General features: G+C 43.1%; 1 protein-coding gene across 1 annotated transcript in view; it reads left to right on the top strand.

The window, feature by feature from the left end:
* Positions 1-24,386: 24,386 nt before the first annotated feature.
* mrps5 (mitochondrial ribosomal protein S5) overlaps positions 24,387-24,913 on the top strand; it is a 102,923-nt gene continuing 102,396 nt past the window's right edge. Inside the window, exon 1 of the mRNA XM_052024785.1 lies at positions 24,387-24,613. Within this exon, the coding sequence (XP_051880745.1) occupies positions 24,574-24,613 (40 nt within the window). The 5' untranslated portion in view covers positions 24,387-24,573. The remainder of the gene's footprint in view (positions 24,614-24,913) is intronic.

Raw genomic sequence — 24,913 nt, forward strand, 5'->3', positions numbered from 1 at the left:
ATGTTGACGCCGGAAACATGGCGACACTTGAGGGCTGTCCCCAGAACACTCTGCACAAAAAATGCATTTCACTGTGTGTTTCGATGTACATGTGACTAATAAAGATATCTCATATCTCTCATCTCAACCACTACTCTCCATTGAGTAAAAGAGAAAAGCAATAACAGAATGCAGAATATAGTGTTACAGTTACAGTAACAGAGAAAGTGCAGTGCAGGCAGACAATAAGGTACAAGGGCCATGATGAGGTAGATTGTGAGGTCAAGAGTTCATCTTTATCGTACAAAAGGTCCGTTCAAGAGTCTTATGACAGTGGGATAGAAGCTGTCCTTGAGTTTGGTGGTGTGTGTTTTCAAGTTTTGTATCTTCTGCCCATTGGAAGGGGGAGAAGAGAGAATGTCCAGGGTGGGAGTGGAATTTGATTATGTTGGCTGCTCTTCTGAGGCAGTGAGAAGTGTAGACAGAGTGCATGGAGGGGAGGATGGTTTTCATGATGGATTGAGCAGAATTCCTCATGGTTTCCACCCCTTAGAATCTTGTATGTTTCAATAAGACCATCCCTTATTCTTCTAAACTCCGGAGTATAGGCCCATTTTGAGTTCTTATCCTAGAGTCAATTAGTGAACCTACATGGCCCCTGAACCAAGTATATTCTTGAAATAAGTTGCTCAGAGCAATATGCAATGCTCCAGTGTTAGCCTTACCAAAGCAAGTAGCTTGTGAACACCTCTTCCAGGCAATGATTGTAACTCTTCAAACATGGCACTTGAAAAACCAAAGATGCAGCACAACTCACTAGGTACTCATCTCAAGAATAAATGTTCACCTTCAGTATTCTTGCCTCTTGAATGTCCATGCTGGTATATTGGAGAAGAACCAGAATCAGATTTATTATCACTGACTTATATGATGTTGAATTTGTTGCTTTGTGGCAGCAGTACAGCGCAAAGATATAAGATTACTATAAATTACAGAAGTAAACAAATAGTGCAAAAAATAGGAATAATGAGATAGTGTTCATGAGTTTATGGACTGTTCCGAATTCTGATGGCAGAGGGGAAGAAGCTGTTCTTGAATCGTTGAGTGTGGGTCTTCAGGCTCCTGTACCTCCTCCCCGAAGGTAGTAACAAGATGAGGGCATGTCCCGGATGGTGAGGGTCCTTAGTGACGGATGCCCCCTTCTTGAGGCACGGTCTCTTGAATATGTCCTTGATGGTGGGGAGGTGAAGAATTACCCTGTAGATTTGATGAATTAATTTCTCTGCTGCAGCATTAGCATACAGCAATACCCCTGGGCTGTTCTGTGTTTCATGCAAAATGAAGGCAAATTTAATGACGTATACGTAGTTGTTTCAATGGCAATACGTCACAAAAATGCGCACAAAACGAAACTGATGAGAATTGCACTAAATCAATGCCCATTGAAACATCTATGTGTTTTCAATACTGGTTGTTATCCAGAATGGAACCTGCAGCCAACTACAAATCCATAGAAACCATAAATATTGAACAGCAATATTGACTGTAAGAAATCAAACTGAATGAACAGGCAGAGTTATAAAAAATACTGATAATACTTTTCTTGACAGGCAAAATACTGAAATGTTATTACTCTGGTAGGTAGAGTCTGGGACAAAGATGTGCCATTGGAGGAAGCAACTGTAGTTCACATCTCAGGACCAACATTACATTTCCATTGTCTGTTGCAAATTCTGACAGGTCATTCCGAGCAACTCAATTGACTCATTCATCGACACTTGTCAATATGAGAAAATTATTCTTTTCGAAGCTAACTTTACATGGTGAAATTAATAATTTGGAGAACCTTTCTTCATCATAGGGTCCATCAGTATATAATTCCCTCGGTTCACCTACTAAGGCAGTAGAAGTGAATTTTTCCATGAAATCCATTCGTGTAATATTTTCTGCCAGTGGTGACCTTCTACCACAGTGAAGTTGGCAAAAGATGTAAAAATGCTGACACTGGAAATCTAAATGAAGCAGAATATTCTGGAAACCTTCGGCAGACCCCAGACACTGGCGAAGGTTCTTCAGCCTGAAGCATTAACTTGGTTTCTGCTTCCACTTGCCTGGGCCTGCTGAGTGTTTCCAAAGTTTCACATTTTAATTACAGTGCAGCTGGCAATGGGTGGGGGAGGCTTAACTTCGATACAGTGGGAGCTGTGGGGAGAAGGAGAGGGCATTTGCCAGTAAGTAGGAGACCCATTTTTTCTCAACATTATATTTGTTCAAGGGAAATTCACTCAGCATTCTATTACCACTTGGAGCCGGGTTTTCCAACCAATCAGGCAGTGTATGATGGTGATGCACACAATTCAAATTCAGCATACATCTTAAAGGCATGTTCGGTGTTACATTTGATGGACTTTGGAGTTGCCTACATTTCAAAGGAATAGAGGAAAATGGACAGAGTCTGCATGAAGTCTGAGCACAGATTCAGCCATGTTACCATGGTTACCATGTTGGGGGGTGTAAGGGCACACAAGACTACCTCCCCTACTGCTGGGAGGAAGGAGCCTGCAGCTGACACCATCACAGTGCAGCTAGTAATGAGTGGGTGGGGGAAATAGGTGAGGTTTAACCTCATTACAGTGGGAGCTGTGGAGAGAGGGATTATGACTGGCAGTGGCCACTGAAATCCACACCAGGAGCGTAGCTTGGATTCAATGCAGGAAGCTGTTCATTGGCTTCAATTGTCTTTTATTTGTTTATTGGATGTTAACATTTATGAGGCCAGCAGTCGGGCACTTTTGCCGCTAGTTTGTATTGATTCAGTTCTGATGTGCTGGAGTAGCTTGTTAAGTCCATTCCAGCCCATCATTCTTTACACCACTGTTCCTCCCATGTTTCTTTGTCCATGACCTGACCTGAAGCAAGTAGATTTAGTAAAGGTCTAATAAGAACCTGAGGGGCAACTTTTTTTAACACAAAGGGTGGTCGATATATGGAACCAGCTGCCAGAGGAAGTGGCTGAGGCAGGTACATTAGATACATTTAAGTACCTGGACAGGTATATGGATGACAAGAGTTTAGAGGGATATGGGCCACGTGCTGGGAAATGGGATTAGTTTGGTCGGCATGGACACATATGGGCCGAAGGGCCTTAATCCATGCTGTACGGCTATGATTCTAAGTAGTTGCCACACACTGTAGTCACGGTGTGCTGGTGGTAGCAGATTGTCCACTCTTATCATTTCACTCTGTTTCCTACTGCAGCCATTGTCATCCCCAAGTGTGATGGGAGAATTAGGTTGGGGGGAGAGAGGAGTGACGGGAATGAGAGAGGAAAAGTGGGATTTGTGTAGCTATGTGATTTATGGTTGGCACGGACACGGTGGACAAAGGACCTGTTTCCCTGTTGTATGACTCTAGGGATAAGTGGCAAGACTGTGTCAACACTCCAGGCAGGTCTGATGGAAGCTCACACTGGTACCATCTGCGCTCTGGCCTCCTCCGTGCCAGCGGGCTTCAAGAAACTGGAAGGATAGCGGCATTGTTGCCTTCAACCTCTGAGCTGCAATCCTGAAGTGGAAGAGGATTAAGTTCTTGCAGGTCAGTCGGGGGATCAGTGGTTCAATGGGAGTGACTCGTTCAGCTGGCAATAAGGATATGGTGAACCAGCCAGTCTGGGTCTGATGTAGGCCAATTAACATAGCTCTATTGTCTGTATGTTTATCCAATGTACATGGTAAAGTCTCACAGTTATGGTGATGTCAGTTTACAAACCATATCTCTTTAGTGGCCTCCTGCTGTGAGTCAGTAACCAGCTCTCTTCAGACAGCAGTGTTTATTGATGCAGCTGTTCTTTTCATTGCAAACCTGATTACTGTGTGGATTATATTTGAAGTAGCAGACTGGTTTTCATTTGTGTTAATGGCTGCTACGTCTTACACCATATGCTTTTTGACGATAGCTGCTTCTCCCTAACAGTGGCCATATTCCTATGATGTGCCAGCTATGACTGGCGTAGAGGGTCAGAGAGGGTTTATCTGTCTTCTCAGCTCAGTGTTTTATGGTATGCCCCTACACCCTATGGTGAGACCAGCAGCATAGTGGGATGCATGCATCCAACCTCCAGTGTGTTCCATACTTCCTCACTGCAGGCCACTGACAATGAACTGCAGAATATACTGACATACCCACTACAACAAGCAAGTAGTTCTCAACAGAACTTCCAGACAGCCATCAGCATGACCCAGCCCAATGTATCAGGTCAGTGGCCTTTCATTGTCTTGAATCATTAACACTGTTTCTTCTCTTCACAGATGCTGCCTGACTTGCTGAGTATTTCAAGCATTTTCTGTGTCATTTCAAAAAAGATCTGTAAAACCATCTTTTGCCTTTGAGGACTACATTCACTGGGCCTTTCTGAAAGATCTAGAGCTGAGTTACTGTCCCAAAGCCTTTTACACCATCAATAACGGATTTAATAGTTAGTTCTGAGCCTGAACATCCCAACAGGCTACTGACTGCACTAGTGTAAGAACAAACTACATTCAAACTGGTGGGGGGGGGGGGGGGCGTTCAATTAAAACTGAAGCATAAATTCTATGGTAAAGTCAAAGCTGACTGGAAAACTAATTACTTTGTTCTGTTGCAGGAGAGAGAGAGGGAGAGTGATTTGAGGGGTGAGATTATCATGCTGAAATTTATTTATATACAGAAAATGTTAAATTTACTCATTATTCCAAAAGGATTTATTTATGCAGCCATTTTATTTACATATTTAACTGCAGTGTTTAAGGAAAGCACTAATTATTTATTTCCCAGAACATAATATAAAATAAATGCCTGATATCATATTTATAGATTAATTCTTACTGATTCTTTCCAAGCTCTTTCATTACCTCCCTCCTCTGTTTCCACACAAGGATCCTGATTCCATCCACTGGGACAACATAACCTCATAGTGATTACAATGTTACAAGGTAGGATATATATTAAACTGTTCATCACCATAAATCTTCAGGCTACATAAATGGTAATTTCAGTGTCATACTTTTACTTGGATAGGTCACGCTTCATATTCATAAAACAGCAAATGTTCACGACTTAACATCTAGGTTGGGAATCTGCCTGTAAGAAGCAAATGGAAATTGAAGCCATCAGTCTAGAAATTCAAAAATCTACACATCAAAATGTACAGTCAATAGCATCTGCAATAAAAGAGCAAGGGAAGCCTCCAGAAATATTCTGAATCTTTTTGAAAATCTTCTCAACAGCTTTCTTTTGTTCTCAGTAACAGGTTTCCATGAGAAATAAGATTTAAAACACAGTAAAGACATTTAAAATATCTATTTTACATTTTTTTCTTTGTACCTTCATGAACACTTTCGACAGAGATCCTAGATTTTCTGCAACACAAGGTTATATTTTCCTGCCATTACCTTTCGTTGCAAAAAAAGCATAACAACTGTAGTGCAAGAAATTAACAGCTGGGAGGGTCTCAGCGGGTCAGGCAGCATCTGTGGAGGCAAAAGGATAGTCGATGTTTCAGTTTGATACCCTGTAGCAGGACTGTCCTGCTCTATAATTCCTCTAGGTAATTATAAACAACACCTATCATGTCTGCCTTCAGGCTTTTGTGGTAATAATTAATTTACTTCACTAAATGACTTCCAAACAAGGCTAGCATGCATGTTCAAACTTTTCCTGAGTGAAAGTTTGATAGCAAAGTATTTTCTCAATTATCCATTTTTACATGTGGCAGAGGGGAGTCAAGAGGGACAATAACAAGCAGATGATCAAACCCTCAGAGTTACACCAAAAGCAGAAAATTATACAATTTTTATTTTGCTGCCCATTTTGTTAATAATGAGAGTTAAAGAAACAATGATAATTTCTAAAATAAGATTTATTTATGTAGCTGGTGTTTTGAATTATTTACTTAGCTTCCATGGACAAACCAAATACTCCCTGTATAGTTTCCAGTCACCAGTAAGAAATGCTTGCTTTCCCAAATGAGGGCCTGCCAACTTCCTTCCAAATTCCTTCACACACTCCACTCAATCCAACCCATCCCTTACACACTCCATAATGCCTGCATTTCACAATGCACAGGGGGCAGCTCTATCCCAACCAATGACACTAGTGATCCCCCAGTAAGTGTAAAACCCTTTCAGCTAACATAGAACATAGAACACAATAGCACAGTACAGGCCCTTCAGCCCACAATGTTGTGCTGACATTTTATCCTGCTCTAAGGTCTATCTAACCCTTCCCTCCCACATAGCCCTCCATTTCTCTATCATTCATGTGGCTATCTAAGAGTCTCTTAAATGTCCCTAATGTATCTGCCTCCACAACCTCTGCCAGCAGTGTGTTCCACACAACCACCACTCTCTGTGTAAAAAACATCCCCCTTATATCTTCCTCCAATCACCTTAAACTTATGACCCCTTGTGTTAGCCATTGTCACCCTGGGAAAAAGTCTCTGACTGTCCACTTGATCTATGCCTCTTATCATCTTGTACACCTCTATCAAGTCACCTCTCATCCTTCTTCTCTCCAAAGAGAAAAGCCCGAGCTCACTCAACTTATCCTCATAAGACATGCTCTCCAATCCAGGCAGCATCCTGGTAAATCTCCTCTGCACCCCAGTAAATCTCCTCTGCACCCCGTCTAAGGCTTCCACATCCTTCCTATAATGAGGCGACCAGAACTGAACACACATTGGGAATGTGGTGTTGTTATATTATGCTGTTTTCATGTTGCTATGGCAACTTTTTCACTTTTTAAGAATGCTGTGTATTGTTATAAGGATGTGTCATAGAGTTAAACAGCACAGAAATTGGCCCACCATGTCCATGCCAACCATCAAGTACCTTTCTATACTAATTCCCTTCACCACACTTGGTCCATAGCCTTCTAATCATTGGTTATTCAAATGTTAATTTAGCTACTTCTTAACTGCTTGCCTCCACCATCCACTCAGGGAGTGTGTTCCAGATACCAACAATTCTCTGGATGAAAACATTCTTCCCAATATCCCCTCTAAATCTCTTACTCCTTATCCCAAACCAATGTGCTCTCGTTTTAGATACTTCTGCTATAGGGAAAAAGTTACCTTGTATCTACCCTGCCTGTGTGGAAGATAATAATACAGAGGCAGTGTTGTGGACCCCAGTTTGTGGAGGAGCAATGTGTTTAATTATTCACCAATATAAGGGCTAAACAGTCAGGGATTTTACAGGGAAGGGATCCTGCTGGATGCAATTAGATTCCTGCCCACCCATGTCAAGGCAAGGCTGGATAGGACATGGGTCTGGCACAGCTTCCTGTGATCTTTTATTACTGAAACAGACATTCCAGTCCGAGCTCTATTATATGGGGAGGCACAGTGGCGCAGCTAGTGAAGCTCCAGTGAAACAGGTTCAATCCTGACCTCTGGTGCTGTCTGTGTTGAATTGGTGCATTCTCCCTGCGACTGTGTGCATTTCCTTTGGGTGCTCCTTTTTCCTGAAAACATGACAGTTGGTGGGTTAATTGGCCATTGTAAATTGCCCATAATATGCAGGTGAGTGGCAGAATCTGGGGAGTGTTGGCGGAGGAGGTGTGGAGAACAAAATGGGATCAGTGTAAAAGGGTGCTAGATGGTCGGTAGGCTGAAGGACCTGTTTCTGTTCTGTATGACCCACTGTCTCCATGAGCTCTGACGTGACAAGAACTTACCAGGTGGACGGACAGAAAAGTTTAAGGACACAATCAAAGCCTGCATGAAGAAGTGCGACATCCTCACTGACTCCTAAGAATCTCTGGCCCACACCCACTCAAAATGGAGAAGGAACGTTCAGGATGGAAATCGGAATCTCGCAGCCATCCACTAGGGACACACACAGGCCCTGCATAAGCAGCAGAAGGAGTGCACCACCTCACAAACTACCCATTCACCTGTCCCATCAGCCACCTCCTGCCTGACCTACAGAAGAGGCTGTAGTTCCCTCCTTGGCTTCAACAGCCACCTCAGAACCCACACAACTGGAGCGGATGCAGGTTTTCCTTGATTCCAAGGGACCTCCTAAGAATAAGGTTGCCTCTGGCACAGGGATACTACCTGTCTTACCAAGATCCAATCTTGCAGTTCCCAAAATAAAAGGCACCAGATATACTGGCTAAGAGTTTTGATATTTAGATGTCTGGATAAGTTTATTAACCATTAATATTCCTTAGGTGTGTCCACACCGAGGCTAATTTTGTTGAGCTCTGTGGCTCTGAGGTGAAAGATCAGCCAGGGTATGCACAGTAGTGTAGCGGTTAGCTTAATGCTATTACAGCGCCAGCGTCCCAGGTTCAATTCTGGCCGCTGTCTGTAAGGAGTTTGTACGTTCTCCCCGTGTTTGCGTGGGTTTCCTCCCACATTCCAAAGATGTACGGGTTAGGAAGTTGTGGGTATGCTATGTTGGCGCCGGAAGTGTGGCGACACTTGCGGGCTGCCCCCAGAACATTCCTCGCAAAAGATGCATTTCACTGTGTGTTTCAATGTACATGTGACTAATAAAGATATCTGATCTGATCTGATCCATGGTCTTACCGAATGACCTGTTCTGCTTCTGCTTTCTATGCTTGCAGGTCATCACTGAAGTTGTCTCCTCATGAATCCTTTCCATACTATGGAATAACAAGACATACAGGAAAAGCTGTGCAAACTAAGTGCTTCAAAGTTTTACATATTTGAGAAAGCAGGGCACTATTTGTCATTGAAAACCAGTAAGTCTGTTTTGGAATGTCTGTGTTTGCTTAGCAAGATGTTATAGACAATAGACAATAGGAGCAGAAGTAGACCATTCGGCCCTTCGAGCCTGCACCACCATTTTGAGATCATGGCTGATCCTCAACAATCAATATCCTGTTCCTGCCTTGTCCCCATATCCCTTGATTCCCCTATCTATAAGAAACCTACCTAGCTCCTTCTTGAAAGTGCCCAGAGAATTGGCCTCTACTGCCCTCTGAGGTAGTGCATTCCACAAACTCACAACCCTCTGGGAGAAGAAGTTTTTCCTCCCCTCTGTCCTAAATGGCCTAGCCCTTATTCTTAAATCATGCCCCCTGGTCCTGGACTTCCCCAACATCTGGAACATATTTCCTGTCTCTATCTTGTCCAATCCCTTAATAATCCTGTATGTTTCAATCAGATCTCCTCTCAATCTTCTCAATTCCAGCATGTACAATCCCAGTCTCTCCAACCTCTCAGCATAAGACAGTCCCGACATCCCCGGAATTAACCTCGTAAACCTACGCTGCACGCCCTCTATAGCCAGGATATCCTTCCTTAACCCTGGAGACCAAAACTGTACACAATACTCCAGGAGTGGTCTCACCAGGGCCCTGTACAAATGCAAAAGAATCTCTTTGCTTTTGTACTCAATTCCCCTTGTAATACAGGCCAACATTCCATTAGCCTTCATCACTGCCTGCTGCACTTGCTCATTCACTTTCAGTGACTGATGAACAAGGACTCCTAGATCCCTTTGTATTTCCCCCTTACCTAACCCCACACCATTCAGATAATAATCCACCTTCCTGTTCCTGCTCCCAAAGTGGATAACCTCACACTTATCCACATTAAACTTCATCTGCCAAGTATCTGCCCACTTACCCAACCTATCCAAATCACCTTGAATTCTCCTAACTTCCTCTACACATGTCGCACTGCCACCCAACTTTGTATCATCAGCAAACTTGCTAATGTTATTCACAATGCCTTCATCTAAATCATCAACATAGATCGTAAACAGCTGCGGTCCCAGCACTGAGCCCTGTGGCACCCCACTAGTCACGGCCTGCCATTCTGAGAAACATCCATTCACCCCTACCCTTTGTTTCCTATCCGCCAACCAGTTTTCTATCCATGTCAATACCCGCCCCCCAATTGCATGAGCCCTAATTTTACCCACCAATCTCCTGTGCGGCACTTTATCAAATGCCTTCTGAAAGTCGAGGTATACAACATCCACTGAATCTCCCTCGTCTATTTTCCTGGTTACATCCTCAAAAAACTCCAGTAGATTAGTCAAGCATGATTTGCCCTCGGTAAATCCATGTTGACTCGACCCAATCCTATCATTGCTATCCAAATATGCCGCTATTTCATCCTTAATAATGGACTCTAGCATCTTCCCCACCACAGATGTTTTTTTCATGGAACATAATGGGAATCTCTGACCCTCAGATAAGGACATAAGAAGAGAGGAGCAGTAGACCATCAGACCTCTCAAGGCTGCCCTGCCATTCAATATGATCACAGCTGATCTTCCCCAGGCTTCATCTCGTCTTCTGTCAGTTCCCCATAGCTTCAGTTCCCTATCTTTCAAAAATGTATCTACCTCTTCTTTAGATACCCCAATGATCTAGCCTTGATAACCTTCCAGAATAATGAACTCCAAAGATTCACCACCTCTGCAAGAAGTTCCTACACAACTCAGTTTTAAACATCCACCCCCAATCTTGTAACTCAGTTCCCTTGTTCAAGACTTCCTACTAGTTGAAACGTTTTGACATTTAGCTTATGCTGCCCCCTTAGGGTCTTACGTGCTTCAAAACATAGAGATCGGTGGTTCCAATCAATGGGTCTCTCCAAAACAAAAGGGGTTAGTAATGAAACAGATGAAGGGTCTCGACCTAAAATGTCGACTATCCGATTCGCTTCACAGATGCTGCCTGACTTGCTGAGTTCCTCCAGCAGTTTGAGGGTTTTGTTGCAGATTCCAGCATCTGCAGTCTCTTGTGCCTCCAGTGATTTCTTCTAGAATGGAGTAAAAATTGGCAAGCATCAAACCACCAATTTCTCTACCTACAGAAAATAGCCTCTAATTGACTCAAGATTTCAATAACTTGATTTTATAGTCTTAAAGGCATTGGGCAGGGTTCTTATACCTTGAATTCCCACCTGAACTGAAGTGACAATAAAGAGTCAACCACATTACATGTAGAATAATTATGCTTTAATGTCCTCACTGAACAATGTATCACATGAACAGCCAGGAGTAACGCCATGGAAGATTTGATAGTGTTTCCAATAATTTTTGATTGAGATACACAAAATTTTTTCGGAGTATTATATAATTCTGAAATAGGCATTATTAATGGACCTATCAATTCTGAAGTATTTACATTCTCACTTAGTCACTTTTTTGTTTGTTTTGCTCCTCAATAATTGCTTTTTGGTCTTGGTTGTGAATATCTTGTGATAAACTGCCTGAAGCAATGCACTTTAAGGCAAAAGCAATTGGAATTTGAAATGAGGACCTCCGGTGATTTGTAAATATCCTTTCAGATGTCCCATGTCATGTGTAAATTAAGCCCATGATAAAATCATGCAATATTAATTCTGTTCCCAATCTTTCATCTGAATATAAAAAACAGTACAACAATAAACTCCAAGATACTTAATAGCTAGATTTATAATAGTTTCTCGCAAATTAATTTTGTCAGCACAATCAAAAGCTGTAAAGGTTTGCTCATATACTTCATAGGTGCTGTTAAAGAGTTAATTAAACAAGGTTTATTAAGTTCCCAGACAATCAAACAAAAGAATTTGTGCTTGTTCAGGATTGCTGGAATTGCCAATCACATATAATACAAATGTAAATGAGAGCAATTTCAAAATTCTTTATTCATATCATTGGCCTCTGAGATCATATGTTCCCCTTAATAACTCAGATATGAACATGCTAGCTTTTAAAGACAGATATTACTCAGTGTAGGTTTTCTTTCACTTATTAATAGTTTAGCAGAGTGTGATCAAGACTTAATCTCTTAGTTTCCGAAAATGAATATTCTATTTAAGACTTCTGATGTTTAAATGCTTGCATAATTTATTAACTATTAAAATATCTTAGATGCGAGGCCACCTAGACATCATTGAAACTGCTGTCTCAAGACCTGTTCCATGTTCTAGTATTATAAAACCTGCAGGAAATGAATCAGAATCAGGTTTATTATCACTGTCATATATGACACTAATTTGCAAAACAAGTGTTTCAGCTTACATCTTTGAGAAAGCATAGCCTCGTTGTTTTCCATCCACAGTTTTGAAAGGTTTATTTTGCTTAGCATGGCACTGTTGTAAGCCTGTTTGATGTAATAGTCCCAGATCTTTCTTCTGTACATCTTACAGCCGTGTGCCGTTCAAAGGGTGCAGTTGTTGAAGGTGGTCTTTATAATACTTATCAATGTGGCCAGAATGTGGCCTTACAGTCACTTTTTAAGCTAGACCACCACATTGAGGCCAAGAACACTGCAAGTGCAAATCACCTTCCATCATTTTACCAATGATTGAGTGTAGGGTGATTGAGCAGTGATTATTTTGATTGACTGGTCCTGCTTTTTGTGAACAGAAGATTCCTGGGCAATATTGGGTGGCACTGTGATGCAGAGCAGCAACCTCACAGCTCCAGTGACCCAGAATGGGACTGGCCCTAGTGCTTTCTTTGTGGAGTTTGCACATTTTCCCTGTGACACATGGGTTTCTCAAGTGCTCTGATTTCCTCCCATTCCCAAAGACATGGGGTTTGGTTGATGAAGTGATAAATTACCCCTGCTATGAGTGGGTGGCAGGAGAATTGGATGGCAGAGGTTGATGGGCACGTGAAAGACTATAGGTTACCAGGAAGTGGGGGTTTGGAATTGATGGAATTGCTCTGTGAGCTGCATAGACTCAGTGGGCCGAACAGTCTTCTTACCTGTCATAAGGAAATATGAATGTGGTTTTCCATATTGTCATGTAGGCAGCATTGTTGTTACTATACTGGAACAGCATGGTTGGAGGCATGCCTGGTTTTGAAACACATGTCTTCAATACTAGGGTCAAAGAGTCATACAGCACAGAAACAGGCCCTTCAGCCCAGCCCATCCATGCCAGCTAGTCCCATTTCCCTGTTTGGCCCATATACCTCTAAACCTTTCCTATACATGCATGTTTAAATGTCCTTTAAGCATTGTAATTGTACCTGCCTCTACCTCTGGCGGCTCATTCCTTATACCTGCCAACCTCTGTGTTAAAAAATTGTCGTCAGATCCCTTTTAAATCTTTACCCTTTCATTTTAAACCTACGCCCTCTAGTTTTAGACTCCCCTACCCTGGGATAAGGACTGTGACCATTCACCTTATCTATATCCCACATGATAGTAGTAACCTCCATAAGGTCACCCCTCAGCCTCCTATGCTTCAGGGAAAAAAGTCCCAGTCTATCCAGTCCCTCTTTATGGCTTGTGCTCTCCAGTCCCGGTAACATCCTCAGGAATCTTTTCAGCACTCTTTCCAGCTTAATGACATCCTTCCTGTACCCACAGGACCAGAAATGCACACAGTATTCCAAGTGCGATCTCACCAACATCTTGGATGGTTATAACATGACGTCCCAACTCTTGTACTCAATGCCCTGAGCGATGAGGGCAAACGTGCCCAATGCCTTCTTCACCACCTTGCCTAACTGTGTCTCCACTTTCAGGGAAGTACGGAATGAGAGACGGTAGTTTTCAAAAGAGATGAGTCTCTGTGCTTGTTGTTCTTTTTCAGTGAGCAGGACGCTTAAAGAGGCAAACTTGCATATTGTTAGTAATAATTGGCTAATTAGCTAATCGGCAGCAGCTAATAAAAAGAAGCTAAGGTTAAGTGGAGTGGCCATTGTGTGAGTGGTTCAGTGTTGGAGAGGGGAGGCAAAATGGAGGCTTTGCTGAGAAGAGGTTGAGGAAGTGACTTTGGTGAGGGGAGTGCAAGTAGCTCTTTTAAAATAAAAGGTTTCAGTAAGAAGGCACAGGTAAGATCTTTATTTTGTTGTCTGTAAATCCTTAGTCCTTGATACAGTGTAGGCAGCACGGCAGTTAGGGTAGTGGAATGCTCCTCCTGTAAGATGTGGGATGTCAAGGAACCTCCATCTACCTGATGGCTACATCTGCAGGAAGTGCACCCAACTGCAGTTCCTGACTGACCAGGTCAAGGAAATGGAGTTGGATGTAGTCAGGACCATCTGGGAAACTGGGAGCCTCATAGATGAGACTTTTACTGAGGTGGTCACACCCAGGGTGCAGGCTTCAGATAGTTTGGTGACCACCAGGAGAAGTAAGGGGAGTAAGCAGTCAGTGTAGGGTTCCCATATGGCCATACCCCTCAGCAACAAGTATACCCCTTTGGATACTGCTGGGGGGGGGGCGGGGAATGACCTATCAGGGTGCAGCAGCCAGGTCTGTGGCTCAGCAGGGAAGGGTAAAGTCAGGCAGAGCAATAGTGATAGGAGACTTGATAGTTAGGGGGACAGATGGGAGATATTGTGGCTGCAAAAGAGATACCAGGATGGTGTGCTGTTTCCCAGGTGCTAGGGTTGAGGATGTCTCAGAGCAGCTGCAGAATATTCTCAAGGGGGAAGGTGAGCAGGCAGAAATTATGGTGCATGTTGGCACCAATGCCATAGGTAGAAAGGGGGAAGAGGTCCTGCACAGCGAATATAGGGAGTTGGGGAAAGAGGCTGAAGAGCAGGACCTCCAGGGTAGTAATTTCTGGATTACTCCTGGTGCCACATGCTAGTCAGGGCAGGAATAGGATGATAGAACAGGTGAATGATCGGCTGAGGTACTGGGGCAGGGTTTCAGGTTCTTGGAACATTGGAACCTCTTCTGGGGCCGGGGTGACCTGTACAAGAGGGAAGGGTTGTACCTCAACTGGAGGGAAACCAATATCCTGGCTGGGAGGTTTGCTAGTGCTACTCCAGAGGGTTCAAACTAGTTTGGCAGGGGGATGGGAACCAGAGCACTGGGTCAGAGAGTGGAGGGATTGAGAGGAAGGTGGATGTCAGGTCCAGTAAAACCAGGCAGGAGCAAAGTAATAGGCATGATGGGATGGACAGTTTGAAGTGTGTGTATTTGAATACTGGGAGTATTATGGGTAACGGTGATGAACTTAGAGCATGGATCAGTACATGAAACTATGATGCGGTGGCCATAACAGACTTGGTTGAGAGAGGGACAGGAATAGGTGCTTAATGTTCCAGGGTTTTGATATTTTAGAAAGGATAGAGAGGGTAGGGGAGTTGCACTACTAATCAAGGACAATATCACAGCTGCACTCAGAGGGGACATAATGGAGGGCTTGTCCACTGAGTCTATATGGGTTGGACTATAAGAAAGGTGGAATCTCTGATGGGATTATACTACAGATCCTCCAGTAGCCACTGGGACATTGTGGAACAGACATGCAGGCAGATTAGGGAAAGGTGTAAAACTAATAGGCTTGTTGTCGTGGGGGACTTCAACTTCCCTAATATAAACTGGGACTTCCTTAGTGCAAGAGGTTTATACAGGGCAGAATTTGTTAGGTGTATCCAGGAAGGTTCCTTAAATCAATATGTAGATAGTCCAACGAGAGAAGGGGCCATACTGGACCTGGTGTTGGGTAATGAGCCTGGCCAGGTGACTGACCTTTCAGTGGGAGAACAGTGACCACAACTCAAGTTTTAAGATAGCCAAAGATAATAAGTATGGACCTTGTGGGAGAGTATTAAATTGGAGCAGGGAAAATTATGGGAGCATTAGGCAGGAACTAGGGAGAATTAATTGGGAATGGCTGCTTTTGGGCAAGTCCACATCTGATATGTGGAGGGTGTTTAAAGACCAACTGCACAGAGTACAGGACAGGTATCTTCCAGTAAGAAGGGAGGACAAGGATGGCAAGGTAAGAGAATGTTACATGTCAAGAGGTGGTGAATTTCTTCAAGAAGAGAAAGGGAAAGTATGTAAAGCTTAGGAAGCTGGGATCAAACAGCACTTGAGGATTATAAAAAAGCCAGAAAGGAACTCAAGAAGGGAATTAGGAAGTCCAGGAGGGGCCATGAAAAGTCCTTGGCAAGTAGGATTAAAGAATCCCAAGGCATTCTATACATCAAGAGCAAGAGGATAACTAAGGAGAAGGTAGGACCACTCAAGGATAAAGGAGGGATCATGTGCTTGGAAGCAGCGCATATGGGTGAGGTCCTTAATGAGTTTTGCATCAGTATTTACCAAGGAGAAGGACAAGGAAGATAGGGATATCAGTGTGGAGCATGCTAATATGGTAGGACATTTTGAGATAAAGGAGGAGGTAGTGTTGGGTCTCTTAAAGAGCATTAAGGTGGATAAGTCACTAGGGCCTGATGGGATATACCCCAGGTTATTGAGTGAGGCAAGAGATGAGATTGCTGGGGCCTTGACCAATATCTTCGAGTCTTCTCAGGTGAGGTCCCAGAGGACTGGTGAATAGCTAATGTTGTTCCATTATTCAAGAACGGAAGTGGGGATAATCCTGGTAACTATAGACTGCTGAGTCTCACATCAGTGGTAGGGAAGTTACTGGAGAGGATTCTTAGGGATAGGATTTATGAGCATTTGGAAGTCAGCATGGTTTTGTGCAGGGCTGTTATGCCTTGCTAATTTGAGTTTTTTGACGAGGTGATGAGGGTGATTGATGAAGGTAGAGCTGTGGATGTTGTCTGCATGGATTTTAGTTAGGTGTTTGACAAGGTCCCTCATGAGAGGCTCACCCAGAAGATTAAGATTCATGGGATCCACAGTGAATTGGCCATTTGGATTCAGAACTGGCTTGCCCAAAAAAGACAGGGTAGTGGTTGAGGGGACTCATTCTAGCTGGAGGTCTGTGACTAGTGGTGTTCCTCAGGGATCTGTACTGGGACCTCTGCTGTTTGTGATGTATATAAATGACCTGGGTGGAGAAATGGCAGAGTTCAACCTGGCCAAATGTGGTGTTTTGCACCTTGGGAGATCAAATGTAAAGAGACATTACAATGTTAATGGAAAGACCCTTAACAGTGATCAGCAGAGGGATCTTGGGGTCCAAGTTCATAGCTCCCTGAAAGTGGCTACGCAGGTTGATAAGGATGGTAAAGAAGGCATATGGCATGCTTGCCTTCATTAGTCAAGGCACTGAGTTCAAGAGTGAGGAAGTTATGCTGCAGCTTTATAAAACTTCAGTTTGGCTGCATCTGGAGTATTGCATTCAGTTCTGGTCACCCATTATAGGGAGGATGTCGAGGCTTTGGCAAGGGTGCAGAAGAGGTTTACCAAGATGCTGCCTGGATTAGAGGGCATCTGTTATGAGGATAAGTTGCACAAATTTAGATTGTTCTCTTTGGAGCAGCAGAGGCTGAGGGGAGCTCTGATAGAGGTGTATAAGATTGAGAGGCACAGATAGAGTAGACAGCCAGTACCTTTCCCCAGGGTTGAAATGTCTAATACTGGAGGGCATGCATTTAAGGTGAGAGGGAGTGAGTTCAAAGGAGATGTGCAGGGCAAGTTCTTTTTAGTGGTAGGTGCCTGGAATGTGCTGCCGGGGTGGTGGTGGTGGAGGTACTGTAAATTCAATAGGGGTGTTCAAGAAGCTCTTTGATAGACACATGAATGTGAGGGAAATGGTAGGATATGGACATTGCATAGGCAGAAGGGATTAGTTTAGTTGGGCATTTTATTACTCATGTAATTGGTTCAGCACAACATTGGGCCAAAGGACTTGTTTCTGCGTTGTACTGTTCTATTTCCTATGTACCTGTACCTCTTGGTCTCTGTTCTACAATACTTTCCAAGGCCCTACCATTTACTGTTGAATCCTGCCCTGGTTTAACTGACCAAAGTGCAACACCTTGCACTTGTTAGAGTTAAATTCCATTTGCCAGTTTTTGGCCCACTTCCCGAGTTCGTTGAGGTCCCCTTGTAAACTTGGATAACCTTCTTCACTGTCCACCACACCACCAATTTTGGTGTCATCCACAAACTTACCATGTTAACAACATTGCCACCCAAATTGTTAATATAGATGACAAGCAACAGTTGACCCAGCACTGGTCAGACATCCAATCTGAAAAACAATCCTCCACTACCACACTCTGCCTCCTTCCACCAAGCCAATTTTGCATCCATTTGACTAGCTGAACCTGGATCCCGTGTGATTTAACCTTCCAGACCAGCCTACGATGTGGAACCTTGTCAAAAGCCTTGATAAAGTCCATGTATATCATGTCTACTGCCCTGCCCTCATCAATCCTTTAAGTGACCTCTTCCAAAAAAAAATTCAAATTCATGAGATATGACTTCCCATGCACAAAACCATGCTGATTATCCCTAATCAGTCCTTGCCTTTCCAAATGCTGGTAGATCCTATCCAACCAGTAACTTTCCCACCACTGATGTTGGGCTTACTTCCCTGGCTTGTACTTGCAGCCTTTCTTGAATAGAAACACAACACTAGCCACCCTCCAGTCTTTCAATACCTCACCTGTGGCAAAGGGAGATACAAATATCTCTGCCAGGGCCCCTGCAATTCCTTCCCTTGCTTCTCTCGGTGTCCTAGGATACACTTGGTCAGGCCCTGGGGATCTGTCCACCTTAATATTCTTTAAGGCTGCCAGCACCACCTCTTGTAACGTGGGTATGTTCCAAGACATCACTATTTGTATCCCTTAATTCCTCAGCTTGCATGAACTTCTCCACAGTAAATACTGATGAGAGAGATTCATTTAAAATTTCACCCATCTCTAAATGTGGCCTAACCAGAGTTCTATAGAGATGCATCATAACTTCTTGACTCCTATACTCAATACCTCAATTAATGAAAGCAAGCATTCCATAAGCCACCTTAACCACCCTATCTATCTGTGTAGCCACTCTCAATGAGCCATGGACTTGCACACCAAGGTCTCTCTGCTCTTCAACACTGTTAAGGGTCTTGCCCTTAAGACTGTACTGCCTCTTGACATTAGTCCCACCAAGGTGCAACACCTCACATTTATCCACGTTAAACTCCATCTGCCATTTCTCTGCCTACATCTGCAACTGATCTATATCAAGCTATATCTGTCGCCAGTCTTCTACACTATTCACAACACCACCAATCCTGGTATCGTCTGCAAACTTACTAACCCACCCATCAACATACTCAACCCAAATCTTACCAGCCTTGCCCTTCAGTCTAATGGGAACACATTGCACTACAACTGGGGTGTTGTCTGTTCTCATAGTTTTTGCTGTATCCAGCGTTTGCAGCCTTTTCATGACATCACTGAACTGAATCGAATTCACTGAAGATTGGTTTCTGCGATGGTTCAGATCTTGGATGGAAGCCAAAATAAATCATCAGCTTGGCATTTCTGGCCAAAGGTTGAGATTGCAACTGGCCACATTATCAGTTCATATCATGTAATTGGACTTTCAGAAGGCCTTCAATGAGGTTCTGCACAAGAGATTATTAAACATAATTAGAACAATGTACTGGGGATAATATTACTGACATGGATTGAGGCTTGGTTAATGGACAAAAAATAGTAGGAATAAATGAGTTATTTTCCATTTAGATGGCTATGACTGGTGGCGTTCCTCAAGGATTGATGCTGGGGTTGCAGCTGTTCACAATCTATATCAATGACCTGGATGAGAGGATAGAGTGTAACATCCATTTTACTGATATAAAATTGGCAGCAGAATCCAAAAAGGATTCATGGGGATGTAGACTGGCAGTAGATGGAATATAATGTGGAATATATAGTCAGGCATTGTGGCAGAAAAAATAGAAATACAAAGAATTTTTTTTAAATGGTGGGAGATTAGTGATCAGAAAGATCTGAGTGTCCTTGCACATGAATCACCAAACATTAATGTGCAGGTTCAGCAAGCAATTAACAAGCCAGACTGTACTTTAGCCTTTATTGCTGGTAGATTTGGGTACAAGAATAGAGGTGTAACATACAAGATGCTGGAGGAGCTCAGTAGGTCAGGCAGCAGCTATGGAGGGAAATGGACAAAAACATTCTGTTTGCTTTCCTAATTATTTGCATACTAGCCCTATGTGAATCATACAGTAGAATACCCAGACATACCAGACTCTGCAATCTCTCACAATTTGTATGCTGTACTCACTACCTCCAAGAAGAATGTGATTGCACTGTAGAGGGTGCAGGGAAGATTTATGCAAATGTTGCCAAGACTGGAAAATTGTAGCGATGAGGAAAGATTGGATTGGGTTGCTTTCTTTGGAACAGAGGAGTTTGAAGAGGCATCTAAAATTTTATGGTTGGGGCATCTAAAATTTTAAGGGTCCTTGATAGAGTAAATAGGATGGGCCCATTTCTCTTAGTAGATGGGTTAAAAACTAGATGGTGGATGCATTTAAAGTAATTGATAGAAGGATTAAAGGGAAAATGAGGAGACATGTTTTCACCCAGTGGGTGGAAGGGGTCTGGAACTCTCTGCCTGGTGGAGTTAGAAACCTCTACATTTTAAAAAGGACTTGGATGTAGACTTGAAGAGACATGACCTGCAGTGCTATGGACAATGTGTTTGAAGGTAGGATTAGGCTGGAGGGCTCTTTATTGAACGGCCCAGACACAATGGGCCAAATGACCCCCTTCTGTGCCATAACTTTTCTGTGATTCAACCAACATCACTTAAACTGATATCAGGTCATTATTGTATTGTTATTTTTCAAGCGCTTGCTTTGCGCAAAATGGCTTCTGCATCCCTTACACTAGAACAGTGACTATGTTTCAGAAAAGTAGCTATAAGTACTTAGTGACTGCATGAGCTTGCCAAGGACACAATAGATATATGACTTTCTTTCTCATCATTATTTCTTGTGATGTCATCATGCCAACAACCAGGTGTATTGAATTCACCTCCACTTTGACTCAGCCCACCCACTGGCAATCTCCTCCCACATCTAACAAAATCTCTTTATCAAAGAGTGTACCTCAGCTTCATAGACCTATAGAATCATAGAGCAATACAGCCAGAGAACAGGCCCAACTTGTCCATGCTGACCAAGTTGCCTAATTGAACTTGTCCCATTTGGCCCATATCCCTCTAAACCTTTCCTATCCATGTATCTGTCCAAATGCCTTTTAAATTCTGTAGTAGTACCTGCCTCTACCACTCCTCTGGCAGCTCATTCCATATACAGACCACCTTCTGTGTGAAAAAGTTTCCTCTCTCATTCTAAATTGCTCCCCTCCTATTTTACACCTATGCCCTCTGGTTTTGGACTCCCCTATCCTGGGGAAAAGAGTGTGACCATTCACCTTATTCATGCCCCTCATGATTTTATAAACTTCTATAGTTGTCCCTCAGCTTCCTATGCTCCGGGGGGGGGGGGGAAGCTGTACCGCCTCTTTATAACTCAAACCCTCCAATCCCAGTAGCATCTTCATCTTTTTTGTACCCTTTCCAGTGTACCTTGGCTTCAGAAAGGGGACGTTTCCTTGCTAACATCATCTGGAGTAATAGATGTAGGGGTATTTCTGTACCTAATTGTTAATAAGATATTATATCTTCCAATGTGCAGTTCTGTTTCAATTGCAAACAGCTCTTGATATTCCAGCCAAAGGCATGCAGACTTTCCAAGATAATGGGCCTTGTGTTGCCATGGAGAATCTACAGGCCTTGAGGTGATAGGTAATAAGCATTCAAAATGTGAATAATTTACTAAATGTTAAAACTTTGTTTTACTTGCAACAAAATATGACTGTGTTTAAACTAATTCAGTTTCCTTTTAATGGGATTGCTACAAGGCTTTAAAAGTTGGATTAAAAGTAAACAAGATCATTTTCGTTTGAAGGAATTCCAGGAAAGATGTTTACATGATTCATGTGAGATCATTAAACTGTAATAACTAAAAATCATAATGAGGATTTTGCCACCAGAGGAAACTTGATTTTGTAATCTGTGAAAAGAAAATATTTTCAATAAATATGATTTTACAAAGCAATCAGTCTTTGTCAATAGCTTTCATCCATGCTGTCCCAACTAGAATTATACATTTCAATCAGCTCCTGTTCAAGTCTATAATTATAGCATGATGCTTCATTTACTAAGTTTGTCTGGTTTGGACTATGTAGCTAAAACACACTGCTCTGCTTGAGTATGGAAGCCATGGAAATACAAGTCTTGAAAGGGAGATAAATGTTGTTCCTAATGACTATTTTATTTGCTATCACACTGGAAAAGTAAAGTAGATGTTTAAAAAGATTAAGTGTGAATTTAAAAATAAAAGTACAGTGATTCTCCTAAAACTGTTCTTTACCTTTGGAGAGTTGGGGCCATTTTTACCATGTTTTTGAGGCTGCCTTCATCAGGACTACCTCAAGAGGCAATAAAACCAGGAGGACATTACTGCTGATAGCTATGTTTTACATGCACCAGACTTGGGAATACTTCAAAACATGAATCACCCAGATATCTGAATGCTGACATGTTTCAATCTTTTACTATTTAAAAAGTACCCTGCCATTCTATTCTTGCTAGCCAAGTGGATGATGTCACATTTCTCCCTACCCATACATTTAGTGCATCTACATCCTTCTGAAGCCTCTCTGGATCCTCCTCATAGTTCACATGGCCACTTAGCTTTAAATCAGCAAACTTGGCAATAATGCAATTGATAATCTCATCCAAATCTTTGATACAGATAAAGAACAGCTGGGGGCCCAGTACCAGTCCCTGCAGTACCTCACCAGTCACACCCTCCCAAACTGAAATTGTATTCTCTTTCCAGTCCACTAACCAATCCTCAATCCACACCAGTTCATTACCCAACTACCATACAGACTAATTTTATTTAATAAAATCTTAAGTGACACATTATCAAAGACCTGCTGAAGGCCCAAGTACACTGCATCAACAAGGTCCATCCTTGTCTATAATTCTTGAATTCATTTTTTCAGGACTAGAACATTCCTGACAAGGCCAGCATTTATTGTCCATTCCTAATTGCCCCAGCTAAAACTATTCAAATCTCTGACCTGAAACATTAATTCTATTTTGCTTTCCATAGATGCTGCCTGACCTGCTGAGTGTTTCCAGTATTCTCCATTTTTTTTATTAAACAGGATGCTGGGGAAACTCAGCAGGACAGGCGGCATTCATGGAGGGAAATGGACAATGTTTCGGGCTGAGACCCTTCATCTGGACTGAAAGATACGAGGGGAGATGGTCAGTATAAAGAGGTGAGGGGAAGAGCTGGCAAGCAAGAATTAGAATTTGATTTATCACTGACTTGTACATCGTGAAGTTTGTTGTTTTGCGGCAGCAGTACAATATAAAGACAAAATTACTATAAATTACAAAATAAATAGTGCAAAAAAAAAGTAGAGGTGGATCCGGGTGAGGAGGGGTGACTGGCAGAGGGAGGAGAGAAGTGTGGAAATACTGACAGAATCTGGGAGGTGATAGCTGGCAGTTAAGGATCAACCACATTGCTGGCGGTCCAGAGTCATAAATAGACCAGACTAGACAAGGATGGCATTGGGTTTTTACAATGATCTAGTAGCCTTACTAGATCGTCATTACTAAGATTCGTAATCGTAATCGTCATTACTAAGATTAATTGTAATTGAACTCGGGTCTCTGGATTGTTTGTCCAGGCTTTTGGATTACTAGTCTAGCAACTTAACCACTCCACCACAACTAACATGGAGACACAAGAAATTCTGCAGATGCTGGAATCTGGAGCAATACACAAAAAGTGCGGGAGGAACTCAGCAGGTCAGGCAGCATCTATGGAAGGAAATAAACAGTCAACGTTTTGGTACAAGACCCTTCATCAGGACTGGAAAGGAAGAGGACAGGAGCACTAACGCCAGGCTAATTGATCCTGATCTATAACTCCCAATTTTCTCTCTCCCTTTTCTTAAGTAGCAAGGTTACATTTGCTATCTCTAAACATGAGGGAGATATTTTACAATTGACATAATTTTGGAATATGAAAACTTTCTTTGCTGCCTCCTTCAAAATCCTCGGTTGTAGGTCATCAGGTCCTGGGGGTTTATTGGCTTTCAGTCCCAATAATTATTTTACTAACAACAAAATGCTAGATGAACCCAGCAGGTCAGGCAGCATCCGTGGAGGGAAATGGACAGTCAACATTTCGGATCAATGCCGCTTCATCTGGACTAAAAGATAGAGGGGAGATAGCCACTGTAAAAAGGTAGAGGGAGGGATGGAGCAAGAGCTGGCAAGCGACAGGTGGATCCAGGTGAGGAGGGGTGACTACCAGATGGAGGAGGGAAGAGTGGAAATACTGACAGAGGCTGAGAGGTGATGGGTGGAGGCAACAAAGGGCTGCAGATGATGGAATCTGATAGGAGAGGAAGGTGAATGCTCAGTCATTTCCTTATTCCCCAATATAATTTCTCCTGTCTCAGTTTGCAATTGCATTATTAACTTTAACTATTTTTTTTCATATTTGCATATCTATTGATGCTCTTGATATCTGTTTTGTGCTTCTATCCTATTCTCCTATTGTAATTTTCCTTTGCTAAATCATTGAAAATAACTTCATCAGACATTTATTCACAGGCACTGCGCCTTTAAGTAGCTCTGGGACTAGCCAGCAGGTCCCGGCATGGAGGTGGCTCCATAACTGCCGGAACAGAATTCACTTTTATTTTTAACGTGAACTTTAGATTTGCGAACGTTATTTGATGTTATTGTGTGACTAAGTGAACGGTGTAAGAGGGAAGGTAGGAGCGGTCCGGCTGAGCGTTGATCCGAGAGCGGGAGCTGCGGGTCCTCGGCCTCCGGCGGGACATGGCGGCGGTGGCGGCGCGGGGCCTGTGGAGAGGCTGCGGTGAGTGAAGGGGGGGGGGGGCGGTGAGTGAAGGGGGGGAGGGGTGAGTGAAGGAGGGGGGGGTGAGTGAAGGAGGGGGGGGTGTGAGTGAAGGAGGGGGGAGGGGGTGAGTGAAGGGGGCGGTGAGTGAAGGGGGGAGGGGTGCGAAGGGGGGTGAGTGAGTGAGGGGGAGGGGGTGAGTGAAGGGGGGGTGAGTGAAGGGGTGAGTGAAGGAGGGGGGGGTGAGTGAAGGAGGGGGGAGGGGGTGAGTGAAGGAGACGAGGGGTGAGTGAAGGAGGGGGAGGGGTGTGAGTGAAGGGG

Source organism: Pristis pectinata, chromosome 10 (genome assembly GCF_009764475.1).
Source record: "Pristis pectinata isolate sPriPec2 chromosome 10, sPriPec2.1.pri, whole genome shotgun sequence".
In the NCBI taxonomy this organism is placed as follows: Eukaryota; Metazoa; Chordata; class Chondrichthyes; order Rhinopristiformes; family Pristidae; genus Pristis; species Pristis pectinata.